The sequence below is a fragment of the Camelus dromedarius genome, chromosome 14, assembly GCF_036321535.1.
Source record: "Camelus dromedarius isolate mCamDro1 chromosome 14, mCamDro1.pat, whole genome shotgun sequence".
Classification (NCBI taxonomy): Eukaryota; Metazoa; Chordata; class Mammalia; order Artiodactyla; family Camelidae; genus Camelus; species Camelus dromedarius.
This window is the reverse complement of record NC_087449.1, coordinates 48,616,030-48,627,179: the sequence shown is the minus strand read 5'-3', so window position 1 is coordinate 48,627,179 and position 11,150 is coordinate 48,616,030. Positions and strand designations below refer to the sequence as shown.

At 53.0% G+C, this 11,150-nt stretch overlaps 2 protein-coding genes across 3 annotated transcripts; one reads left to right on the top strand and one right to left on the bottom strand.

The window, feature by feature from the left end:
* Window positions 1–57: 57 nt before the first annotated feature.
* On the bottom strand, window positions 58–6,023 carry LOC105085795 (myotubularin-related protein 9-like). 2 transcript variants are annotated; one of them, XM_064493818.1, is made up of 10 exons: window positions 5,709–6,023; window positions 5,424–5,532; window positions 5,088–5,213; window positions 4,805–4,978; window positions 4,121–4,347; window positions 2,503–2,664; window positions 2,183–2,324; window positions 1,886–2,106; window positions 442–593; window positions 58–368 (listed from the first exon to the last, which is right to left on the bottom strand). In XM_064493818.1, the coding sequence occupies exons 1-10, from the start codon at window positions 5,891–5,893 to the stop codon at window positions 235–237; spliced, it is 1,632 nt and encodes a 543-aa protein (XP_064349888.1). In that variant the 5' UTR covers window positions 5,894–6,023; the 3' UTR covers window positions 58–234. The 2 variants fall into 2 exon arrangements, with proteins under 2 accessions (XP_064349888.1, XP_064349889.1); XM_064493819.1 differs by lacking the exons at window positions 5,424–5,532; window positions 5,709–6,023 and adding an exon at window positions 5,258–5,326 and having other exon boundaries at window positions 5,088–5,156.
* Window positions 6,024–8,510: 2,487 nt separating this feature from the next.
* Window positions 8,511–10,544, top strand: FAM167B (family with sequence similarity 167 member B). Its single transcript, XM_010976076.3, has 2 exons — window positions 8,511–9,004; window positions 9,626–10,544. Exons 1-2 carry the CDS (start codon window positions 8,747–8,749, stop codon window positions 9,854–9,856), a joined length of 489 nt encoding a protein of 162 aa, XP_010974378.2. The 5' UTR covers window positions 8,511–8,746; the 3' UTR covers window positions 9,857–10,544.
* Window positions 10,545–11,150: the final 606 nt, after the last annotated feature.

Below are 11,150 nucleotides of genomic sequence, written 5' to 3'. Positions count from 1 at the left end.
ATGGGGCCTGTCTCATCACTTTCCCTTTGCAGTGATACCCCAGCGAGCTGATACCAATCATGGATGATACCTTTATTATTTGGAACTTCTCCCTACACTTTGGACACTTCAAACCTGGAACTTCAGTATTATGGGCTAGGCTGGGTTGCAGGCACCCTCATCCAAGGTCCAAAGGTGCTGAGGGGCCGGGAGAGGGTTCAGGAACATCTCAACCACTATCCAAGGAACCAACACTTAGAGTTGGAGCTCAGAGGCTGAAACTGTTGGCTGAGAGCCTTCTGTCTTCTCCTGATCTGTCACTATTTGCCACACCTTCTCCCATGCTGCCTCTGAAGGCTCAGGTGGACGGGTCCAGCGCAGAAACAGGCCTGAGGAGGAGGAAGGACAGGTAAGGAAGCTGAGCAGAGAACTCCCAAGGGGAGAAGGTGGGTAGGGGGTCACCTTGCCACAGTCGCAGGCTCTGGGGCTCCACAGAGGGCCAGAGGGCCAAGGGATTGGGAACGTAGAGTGGGTTCCGGAGTTTGCGTTGCTCCTTTAGCTGATTGAGCCCAGACCACAAGGAGTGGGTTCGAGTTCTCACTTCACACAGGCATCTGGAGGGAATGAGGGAGTGAGCTTTCAGACTCAGCTATGCCCTTTGGGATTCTGGGTGGGAGGCCCTGGCAAGTAGGGTGACAGCTCTTCCGGGACAGTGATAACCTCTCCTGCAAATGTTACTGCCAATCAGATCCTGAATTGGACATTACGATAAAGGAATGAAGTCCTAGTTCTTAAAGGAGTTCTGCTTAGCTTTGCCTGAGATGATCAGGGAAGGCTAATTAAAAATGGGCCATTGGAGCTGGCTCTGCAGCAGAAGTTCAAGGGTGCAAAAACATGTAAATACTTAGAAGTGGGAACTGCAGGAGCAAAAGCAAGAAATTGGGAAAGGGACCAATGTGAATATTGATAGGTCTGGACTGATGAGTTTAAAAAAAAAAAAGTGGAGATCATGAGAGCACTGAGGAAGCTGTTCCGATGGCCCACATGGAAAGGAAAGGGTCTGGATTAGGGTAGTAGGAGGGGCCTTTGACAGGAAAGGACTAAGCTGAGAAATTCTTAAAAGAAAAGCTAAATAAGAAGGATGGGGGAGAGGGAGCTAAAGAGAACAGTTTCTAACCTGGGGGACCCATAAGTGTAGTTAGTGAAAACAACATAAGTGGAGGAGGCAGCTGGGCAACAGAAGATAACTATGATCCCCACCTTCTTAGGGAGGAGGGGCCCCTCCCTCCCCTTATCTCAGCCTGATGAGAGAAGGACAGCTAGTGAAATCTGATCACAAGCATATGCAACAAGCCAACCAAATAATAATAACCAGCACATGTGTGCCAGGCACTGTGCCTTTAACTCAGCTAATTCTCACACACTCCCACCTCACCCCTAGATTTTGGCAACTATTACAATCCTCTCCTTGCTACTGATGAAACAGAGACTTGGGTTTGTTTTTGAACACCCAGCAGGTGACTGGTGGGACGGGAACTTGAGCCCAAACAATCTGACTCAGCTTTCAACCTCTAATCTATTGCTTCACTAGAATCAACCCTGCAAAGTGGTAGGGAGCCCCAGAAATAACTGGCTGCACCTTTCCCCTTCAGTCTTTGTTTTTAAGCTGGGATGCAGTTGTTCTTGAGTAGGTCTGAGGGACTGGCCATCTATTTATGGGTTTGCAGAATTTACAGGGAAGTGTGAGTGCAGAGGTAGGGAAGGACAGGACACCAAGAGATTTTCTAAAAGAGAAACTCATTTGAAAGGGAAAGGTGTCTTCTAGGGAAGTAGGGTGCTGATGTAGCAAGGACCCGCCCCGGTCCTGTGCCTGCCCTCTGACCCACCTTGACACCCGCCAGCTCACCTCTCCTGTTCGCTGTTGCAGAGGAAGGTGCCGAAAGGGGAGGCATAGGCGTGATCAAACAGCGCCAACAGCATCCCCTCCCCAAACTCCAGCGACAGCGGGAACTGGCGGCCCAGCTGCCACACACAGTCCAGGAAGAGGAGAAAAGTGGGTGCCTCGTGCTTGGGGCGGGCGTGGGAGAAGGCCGAGTGGGCACAGCGCAGCTGGAAGGGGTGGCCGGCCTGGGGAGGGGGCAGAGCGATGGGCACAAGGAAGTGGGGTTTCTGGGTGGAGAGGTAGGGCTGGGCGGCCACTTACCTGAATCCACTCTCGCTCTACCAGTTCCTGGAATCCAGCCATGGTCCGGCTTGAGGGGTCCAGGATGAGCTGGGCCAGTGAAGTCACGACCAGGGTGCTGTCTGTGCCTTCAGCCCCATGTACCAAGATGCAGGCCCCTTCCCTGTCGACCAGGGCTTATCAACAGTGGCCAGTCCTTCCCTGCCTGAGGTGGCCAGGCTAGGAATACTGTGGGCCCATTTCAAGGCTGTTTGCTTACTGAGACAAGGTTTTGTGGCCTGGTGTTGAGAGCCCCGCCCACCCTGCCCTGTTCTGTCTCATGGATTGGGGGAGGTGCTTACCGCTCCATGCCCTGGGCTGCTAGGCAGGCGGTGCTCAGTGCCTCCTTCACATGTGCCAGCCAGCGGCAGCCCGCTAGTCGACTAAGCCAGTGGTCCATGCTCTGCTCCAGGTCCCCACAGGCCTCCACCAGGTGCACGAAGCTCTCCTGTAGGGGCCGCCCCCTGTACAAGTGGGACTCTGGTGAGCACAGCCTGAGAACAACTGCTCCAGACCGCTGAGGGAGACATAAAACTCTCCAAGGAGCCCAGCTGACAAGCGGGACTCAGAGCCCTTTGGGGAGCCCAGCTAATCTAATGGAGAGGATTCTTCAATCTTGAGGATTCCTCAATCTGGTGGAGGAGACTCAAGACCCTTTGGGGAGACCTAGTCTGTTGGGGAGGCCTAGCCATACCTGGAGAGGGGTCACACAGCCCTCTGGGGAAACACAGAATGCCCCGGGAAACACCCAATTTGATGAAAGTGTCATAGTACCCTTGAAGTACCCTGATCTGATGGGAGAAACACAGTATCCCCAGGGGAGCCCCAGTCTGACAAGAGAAATAATACTCTTGGGGGTCTGATATATGCTCCTACTTTCCAGAAACTGTTCTGCTTTAGAACACCAGTAATCTGCCAGAAAATCTAATTGAGACTTTTTCAGCCTTATTTAAAAGTCTTCTGAGGGTTGGGTATACCTCAGTGGTAGAGCACATGCTTAGCATTCATGAGGTCCTGGGTTCAATCCCTGGTACCTCAATTTTTTAAAAAAGCCTTCAGTGGCTCCCCACTGCCTTTAGGGTAAAATCTAAGTTCAGAATCACAGCATTCAAGACCTTTGCTCAGGCCCCCGTCACCGCTTTAGCCTCTCTACCTCCATCCATCTCTCACCCTCCACCTCACACTCGACACTCCACCATACTGAAGGACTTGCAGTTCCACAAAAAGGACAAATGACTAGGCTCCCTGGTTCTATACACCTCAGTGCCTTCCACCTGGAATGTCCTGCCACCCTCTGGCTTACCCTTTCTCTCTTTCAGGTCTCAGCTAAAACATCCTATTTTCAGGGAAACTTTCTTTTGATGACCTAGTCTAAGAGAGCGGTGCCTCCTCTATGCTGCTACTGAGCACATAAATTCTAATCGCTCATTTACTGCTGATCTTCCAGCCATGTCTGGGCTGGCCACCATCTCAGTGCTCAGTCAATGTTTAATAAATAAATAAGTGGAGTTTTGTAATCTGGATAGGAGAGTATTTCACTCTCCTCAAAGCAGGATAACTCTCTCAGGACTTCCTCTTGGTACTGCCATCACCTGAACACAGAGGGAATACATAACAACTGTGCCCGCAAACTTCTCAGGGCAGGGCTGGAAACAAGGCAAGGTGTATGTGTGGTGAGGTTGTTCCTGGAAGACAAACTTCAGTTTCATTGTTAATGTAAAGAGGTGCTTTTTCTTTCCAGGCAGAGTTGGGATGTCTAGAGAGGAATGAGCTCTGTCACTAGGAGTGTGCAAGTGGGGATGCCCACCTGGCGACATGGCTACCAGGAAAGACCTAACAGTCCTCAAGATTCCTGCAAGACACCCCTTCCCCGCCCCCATGGCAGGAAAGAACCTAGGAGAAGATGGGAAGGTCCCTTACCTCTCCAGGGGCCGGTGCAGCCTTTTCCAGCCCGGGTAGGCGGCCTTAGCCTCTGTGCCGCCGCCAGTCATGCGGGCCTGTTTGGCGGTCTGGGCCGAGCGCGTATCCACAATGAAGCCCCGGGCCCCAGGGCGAGACCCTGCCAGCACAGCTCGCAGCAGGGCCTCGTCTTCAGCGCAACGCCGCTTCTGGGGCCCGATCAAGGGCTGGCTGGAACGTAGCAGCACCTGCGGACAGGGACTCAACTCCGGAAGCCGTACCCACCCAGCCCTGGTTCAGGGACTTCACTCAGAGGGTCTCTAAGCAGGGGCTGCAGACTGGAGCAGGGGCGCAGGAGCCCTACGAGTGTCGGACCTGGGTCTGGGCGGGTTGTGGCCGGAGTGGGGAGAGACCCGAAGGGTAGGCAGTGGGAGGCTTATGGGTTGACAAAAGGAGGGACGAGGCTTCGTGGGCTCAGACCAGCCGGAGGCGGGGCCAGAGATAGGCGAGATTCGGAAACCCGCAAGAGGGGCGGGGTCAGCGTGGTAAAGGCTGGATTGAGCGGGGGTGGGGGGGGGCGGGAGGGGACAGAATAGGGCAGGAGCCCCGGCCGCTGCAGGGCAGAGAATTGGCCCCGCCAGTATAGAAGAGCCAAGTAGGAACGCAGTTGGTTCTAGCGGCGGGATTGGGGAGGGCGGGGCTCACGGTTCGGCTGGGAGCATGGTGGTAGCTGAGCACTGGGAAGCGGCCTCCCTGGCGGAAGCGGGCGGTGAGAGCCAGGGCATCGTCATTAACAGCGCGAGGCACGATCACAGCGCGGGGGTAACTGGGGCACAAGCTGAAGTCCTCGTTCGCCTCGCTCAGCCGCCACGCGTTGGTCTGCGGCGTAGGAAGGGGCCAGGTCTAGGGCACCCACTGAGTGCGCCGTCCCCGCATCCCTTTCCGGCTAGGCGCTCCCAAATTCCCAGGCCCTCACGACCGCGCCCACCTCACGAGCTACTCGCTTGTAGTAGCGTTCGGGCGGATGGAAGTGCCAGGCGTCGCCCAATCTCAAGCCCTTGGGACGGTAGAAGAACGGAAAGGAGGTGATAACCGATTCCAGGGAGGACAGCGCCTGGGGAAGGAAGTCAAGGGGTCTAGGAAAGATCGGAATCCAACCCTTGGTTCCGCAGCTCCCGTCTCTCCACGTACTCCAGACCACCCTGCATCCATCCCCTTGCCATTAGCTATGCTCAGAGATAGCACTGGGTGCTGAGTCCCCTTGAGTAGTAACCCCAGTTTACTTCCCTCGTTACGGGATAGGGTAGCTTAAGTGATGCGGTACCTCAATGGAGCGGGCAATGTTCAGCGTCGCTTCCACGCCCTCTATGTCCAGCTGCAGGACTCGCAGGTCCTTACAGCGCAGAGTGATGGTGCCACAGTCACCCGCTACCCTGGGGATGGACGGGCTTAGGCTTAGTGTCCCCTGCCCTCTACCAGGGGAGGAGAAGCGAGTTTCTTAGGATTGTATGTTATGCAGGGGGACACCAGATCCAACTGTACTTGCCCTTCCCCCTCTGCCGGCCGAGCCGCGCGCTCCCCACCATGGGGATTCCCCGCCACGTCTCACCGCTTCTCGATGGAATCTACACTACGCAACAGCAGCAGCCACAGGTCCGGAGTCGCCTGGGGCCCTGGGGACAGCAGCAGGTGGTGGCCGGTGACACACAGCGTGCCGCGCAGCGGGGGTGCCTCCGGGCCCCGCAGGAGCTCGGCTTGAGCCTGACCCGTACGGATCAGCTCCGAGAACTCCATTCTGCTAGTGGTGGGCCTGGGGCCCAGCAGGACAGACTCCAGGAGCGTCAGGCGGGGTGAGAGCGGGCTCCGACAGGGACAGGAACTGGCTGGGCAGCTAGCGACGCCGGCAGGACAGCTGTTAAGGAGGCCCCTTGGAGGAAGGGACCGCAGTTTCACAGGAATTTTCCCCCTCCTATTGCCAGCACTTCTTAATTAGGACCCCGGGGCTAGAACCTGTTAAGAAATCCTCAATTTAATCATCTGTGAAATGGGGAGAATTATCTTGTTAAAGCCCTTTCCCTGGTGCCTGGTCACAGGAAGCACTCATATTTTTATTTTGTTTAACCCTGGGGTGCTGGCACTCTTACTGCTTTAAAAAAATAAAGAAAAACACTATCTTTTCTCCTGTACCCGGGTAGAAGGGGTGGAAAGAGTGGGTGTGAAACTGGGAACTATCTGCGTCCTCCCACACATCTGAGGTTGGGTGGGGGAAATCCCTTGGTCCACCTTAAGTGCAAGCAGCTGTGTCGCTGGTGCCCCTCCCCCACCACAGCTGGAAGTCCCTGCCTGAGGGCGCCCTCTATGGGGGCCACTTCTGGTATAGTTGCCCTCCAGAGCCTCTTCCTTCATCACTCCATCCTCTGACCCAGTATGAATTACTTTACACTGAGCTGGGCCCTGCATTGGGTGTTGGAACCCAAGGATGGCTGAGGAAGTTTCTGTTCAATTTTCAGTCTGGCCAGAGACATACTTAAGCTGGTAAATTATAAGAGTTTAAATCTATTTACTAGAAGACCCATCCATCCAAGTAGTCTTTTATTTCTTAAACATCAATGCCTACACTGATTACTAAGAAGAAATATACTCCTGCCTTCAAAGAGCCTTCTGGTCTACTAGATTCCAGGCTTTTGTGTGTGTGTGCGTGCACAACGCTTCTTTCAAATATTGAAATCAAAAGTACCCCCATAATATAAACATAAAATTGGAACTGCTCTGTGAAAGGAACCAGACATAAAAGAGTTCAAATTGTAAAATTCCAGACCTGCAGCATCAGCTGGGATGGGAATTTGTTAGAAATGCAAATTATAGGCCTGTCCCATACATACTGAATCCAAAGCTCTAGGAATGGAGCCCAGTAGTCCATTTTGGTTTTTGGGTTTTTTTTTTTTTTTAACTTTTTTTATTGAGTTACAGTCATTTTACAATATTGTGTCAAAACCCAGTGTAAAGCACAATTTTTCAGTTATACATGAACATACGTATATTCATTGTCACATTTTTTTTCGCTGTGAGCTACCCCAGTAATCCATTTTAACAAGCTTTCTAGGTGATTCTGACCTAGGCTAAAGTTTGAGAATCACTGGAAAATATACAAAAAGGCAAAACTAATCTATGCTGTCAGAAAGTAGGGTAGTATTACTGAAACCAGGTCCCCCTAAAACCTAGTTCCCTTACTAGGTTTATGGTTAATCTCTCTAACCAAAACTTTATTCCCTTTTTTGTCCCCTCTGACCTCAATCCTGTACTAATTGAACCCTCAACAACCAGAGTCAGGATGACTAAAATTGTTGTTGTCAATAACATCATTAACATACTAAAACTGCTATTCTAGATATCATCATTAACATACAAACTCAAGTTGTTTCTCCAGGGCAAGATGAGCTAACAGCTCATCAGCCCCCAGCCATGGACCACCTGGCCAGATAATCATAAACCAGAGACATCCTGACTCCTGAAACTACGATTAAGAAATGTCACAAAAACGATTAAGAAATGTCACAGAAACGTCACAAGATGGTGAGTAATCCCAGCCTCTTTGTTCTTCGTCTTTAAAAAAGAAACAAACAAACAAAAAACAGTTGGACTGGATCTGAGGCTTGTCTCCCACTCCCACGCTTGGCCCCCTGCAATAAACCCTTACTTTACTGCAAACACCCTGTCAAAGCTTGGCTTTTTGGACTACAGGCACAGGAGTGAGCCCTTTGTGTGGTTACATTACATTAGGAGAGTTGTGATAGGCCAGAAGCACAAAAGGAGACTTCCTGGATGCTGGTAATACTCAGTTGCTTGATCTGGGTGCTGCTTACATAGGAGAATTCATCAAGCCATGTATTTATGATACGTGAATTTTTCTGTGGGTGTGTTCTATTTCAATACAAGGTTTGAAAAAGGGAACTGCTCTGGTTGAAGCTCTGAGATGGGGAAGGGGGAGAGAGGTCTAGGAGCCTATCCACAGCTTTGCTCTTACCTTGCACACAGTCCTTGAAGGATTCCCAGGGAAACCTAAAGTTCTTTAGCTGTGTAGCTTGAAATCATTGATCTGTCCTAACAGAGAGCCAGTGACTTGTCCAAGGTCCCACAGAGCCAGTGCCAGAACCCAGTCTCCTGACTCCTGTGCCAGGGATCTGGACACTCTTTGCTGAAGAGCAAGAGCTAGGGTCATAAGTGAGGACAGGGGGCAGCTCTATCCTCTCCCAGCTCCCTTAACTTGCGTCTTGGGAAGAGGGCCAACACTCTGGTGTGAATGATGCTTTTCTTATCCTGGAGCAACTTCCTTTCTGGGAACTGGGTGTCTCCTTCTGGTCAAAGACAATAAAATTCATCCAAGGGGCCAGAGGAGCAGAGCTCCTCCTGCCCCCAACCCGGATGGGCATCACGTGGCCCCTGGGTCAGCAGTCCAGGAAAATCCCAGCCCTTGCATGCTTAGCCTCCCATACCCATCTACTTACCCACTCTGACACACTCAAACCTCCCTGACCCACCTTGAGCACTCACCATTGCACACTCCCTGGCACATTTCTTCCACTCTCAGTTTCTGCCACCTCTTCCTGGGCAATATTGCCAGCCTTGCCCTATCATTCACCCCAAACCATGGCCCTGGGGCCACTGAAATTCCAGGCAGTAGGCGAAGAAGAGGAGGATGAGGAACAAGAGAGCCTGGACTCTGTAAAGGCACTGACTGCCAAGCTGCAGCTGCAGACACGGCGGCCTTCATACCTGGAGTGGACAGCCCGAGTCCAGAGCCAGGCCTGGCACAGGTCCCAAGCCAGACCTGGGCCGGGGGGACCCGGGGCCATCTGCGGTTTCGACTCAATCGATTCTGCCCTTGAGTGGCTCCGTCGGGAGCTGGTGAGTCTGGTGGGGTGGGTGGCCTGGCAGAGGGCCTGAGGGCCAGTCCTCCTTAGGGCCCAAGACCCCGGGTGTGGGAGGGGATGCCACCTCCAGCAACTGCCCCCCACCCCTTTGGCTTTGTCCCAGGGCTGAAGAACCAGGAATGGACTTGCCAAGTGTTTTATTCAGGGAGCCTTGCTAGAAGGAGTCCACTCAATCTACTGACCTTGTGCTTCTGTGACTCAGGGGACAGAGCCCTGCCCTTGGGGGGCCACCAGTTACAGGTGGGGAAGGCATGGCTTCCCATACTCTGGGAATTGTTATACCTCAAAGATACAAAGGAGTCACTGACCAGCTGTAGACAGAGGCAAGTGTTGAACAGATGGCTCTTAACCCAGTATGTGCAAATGTAAAGATATCCATTCTCCAAACTGGAGATTCCACTTAGTTGATCTAGGATTGGGCTACAGGCACCTGTATTTGTGCAAAAATGGTTCCTTAGCTAGGGTTTAGAGCAAGATTTGAGAGATAGCAGAGGAATGAGGGGGTGGGGAGGACACAGCCAGAGCAGAGACCCAGGGTGTAGAGCGGAAGGGAAGAATGGAGGTTCAGCGGGATCACGCCCCCTTTCGGCCGCAGCGGGAGATGCAGGCACAGGACCGACAGCTGGCAGGGCAGCTGCTACGGCTGCGGGCCCAGCTGCACCGGCTGAAGGTGGACCAAGCCTGTCACCTGCACCAAGAGCTGCTGAACGAGGCCGAGCTGGAGCTGGAGCTGGAACCCGGGGCCGGCATGGCCCTCGCCCCGCCGCTGCGGCACCTGGGCCTCACGCGCATGAACATCAGCTCCCGGCGCTTCACCCTCTGCTGAGGGGCACCCGCTACCCCAGCCCACCTGGGAAGAAGCCCACCTGGGAAGGAGGAAGGGAGGGGTGCCCAGAGGAGCCAGCACCTGGTGAGGGGTGGGGGAGGGGTGGGGGCACACGCAGCTCTCTGGGAGCATAAAGCCCCAGCATCCTGTTGCCCTTGCTGCCCTAGATGGAGGATAATGCGGCTAGGAGGAAGGGGAGGAGCTCACAGACTCCCAGGCTCCCCCAATAAACGCCCTGCTTCCCATCAAGGACTCTGCAGTCATTTATTCAGTCCAAAGGTCGCTGTATGTTGCATGTTGAAGGGACCAAGGATTCCACTGGAGGAGAGAATGCTGGCCTTGGGGAGGGAGATAGACTAATGGATCCCCAACTCTCCCACAGCGCCATCTCTCTCTCTTCACCTTACCAAGATCAGAACTGAAAAAGAACTTAAAATCTAAATCACCCCTATGGAAGGAGACTTGGCTAAATGGGCAGCTGAAGAATGCAGGATCTGATAGACCTGGGTTCAATGCCGACATCACCATTTGTTTCTATTGGATCTTGAGGGGCTCCCTTAACCCCTGCATCTGTTTCTTTACCTCTAAAATGAAAATGCTAATTCTCACTCCCCAGTAGTTTGATATATCTTAAGTGAGATAATGCACAGTAAGCCCTCAATAAATGTGAACTTTCTATTGAGTATGATTACTGTCCCCAGTGGTATTGTTGCTGTGGTGCTGAGGCCCAGAGATGGGCTGGGAGGTGCTCAGGTTCAGAGCAAGGGGAGCTGGGGCCCGCAGCTGGGACTCTGAGCTCTGTGTCATTCTGTAGTTTTTTTTCAAACTTTGTATTTCTCAGCTTTTGTTTCTGTGTTACCCTCTTTGTCTGACTTTCCAACTCAGGCTTCCTCTTCCCCCACCCATTTCCTGTCTCCCCCTTCTCTCTGCAGCTGAGGTGAACACAGCATAGGCTTCCACCTCACAAACCCCAACAATGCTCTGTGGGCTCCCTTCCCCCAACCTGCTAACTTAGTGCAGGCTCAAGGGGTGGAAACACATGTATGTTTTCCTCTGGGTGGGGTCAAGGCCCAGTTCTTGTGCCTAATAGAGGCCACCTAGAGTTCCTCATAACAGTGGTGACCTGTCCCTCAGCCTACGATGGGTGCTACCCTCAGCAGGGTCCCAGGGGAAAGGGAGATTGTTGGCCTACTTGCTGCTTGTGTCAAGGTTCCTGCCTCCTGCCCATAACAGAAAGTGCTGCCAGTCTGCCGCCTGCACCTGGGTGCCTGGACGGGAGTGTTTGTTCTGTCTT

Bases quoted from the DNA above. Each gene is read 5' to 3' on its own strand.
- LOC105085795 (XM_064493818.1), bottom strand. From the start codon at position 5,893: ATGGAGTTCTCGGAGCTGATCCGTACGGGTCAGGCTCAAGCCGAGCTC. The intron at 4,348-4,804 runs GTGAGCCCCGCC...CCCTGTCCGCAG, and splicing joins ACCATGCTCCCAGCCGAACC to GTGCTGCTACGTTCCAGCCA. The intron at 2,325-2,502 runs GTAAGCACCTCC...CCTGGTCGACAG, and splicing joins GCAGCCCAGGGCATGGAGCG to GGAAGGGGCCTGCATCTTGG.
- FAM167B (XM_010976076.3), top strand. From the start codon at position 8,747: ATGGCCCTGGGGCCACTGAAATTCCAGGCAGTAGGCGAAGAAGAGGAG. The intron at 9,005-9,625 runs GTGAGTCTGGTG...TTTCGGCCGCAG, and splicing joins AGTGGCTCCGTCGGGAGCTG to CGGGAGATGCAGGCACAGGA.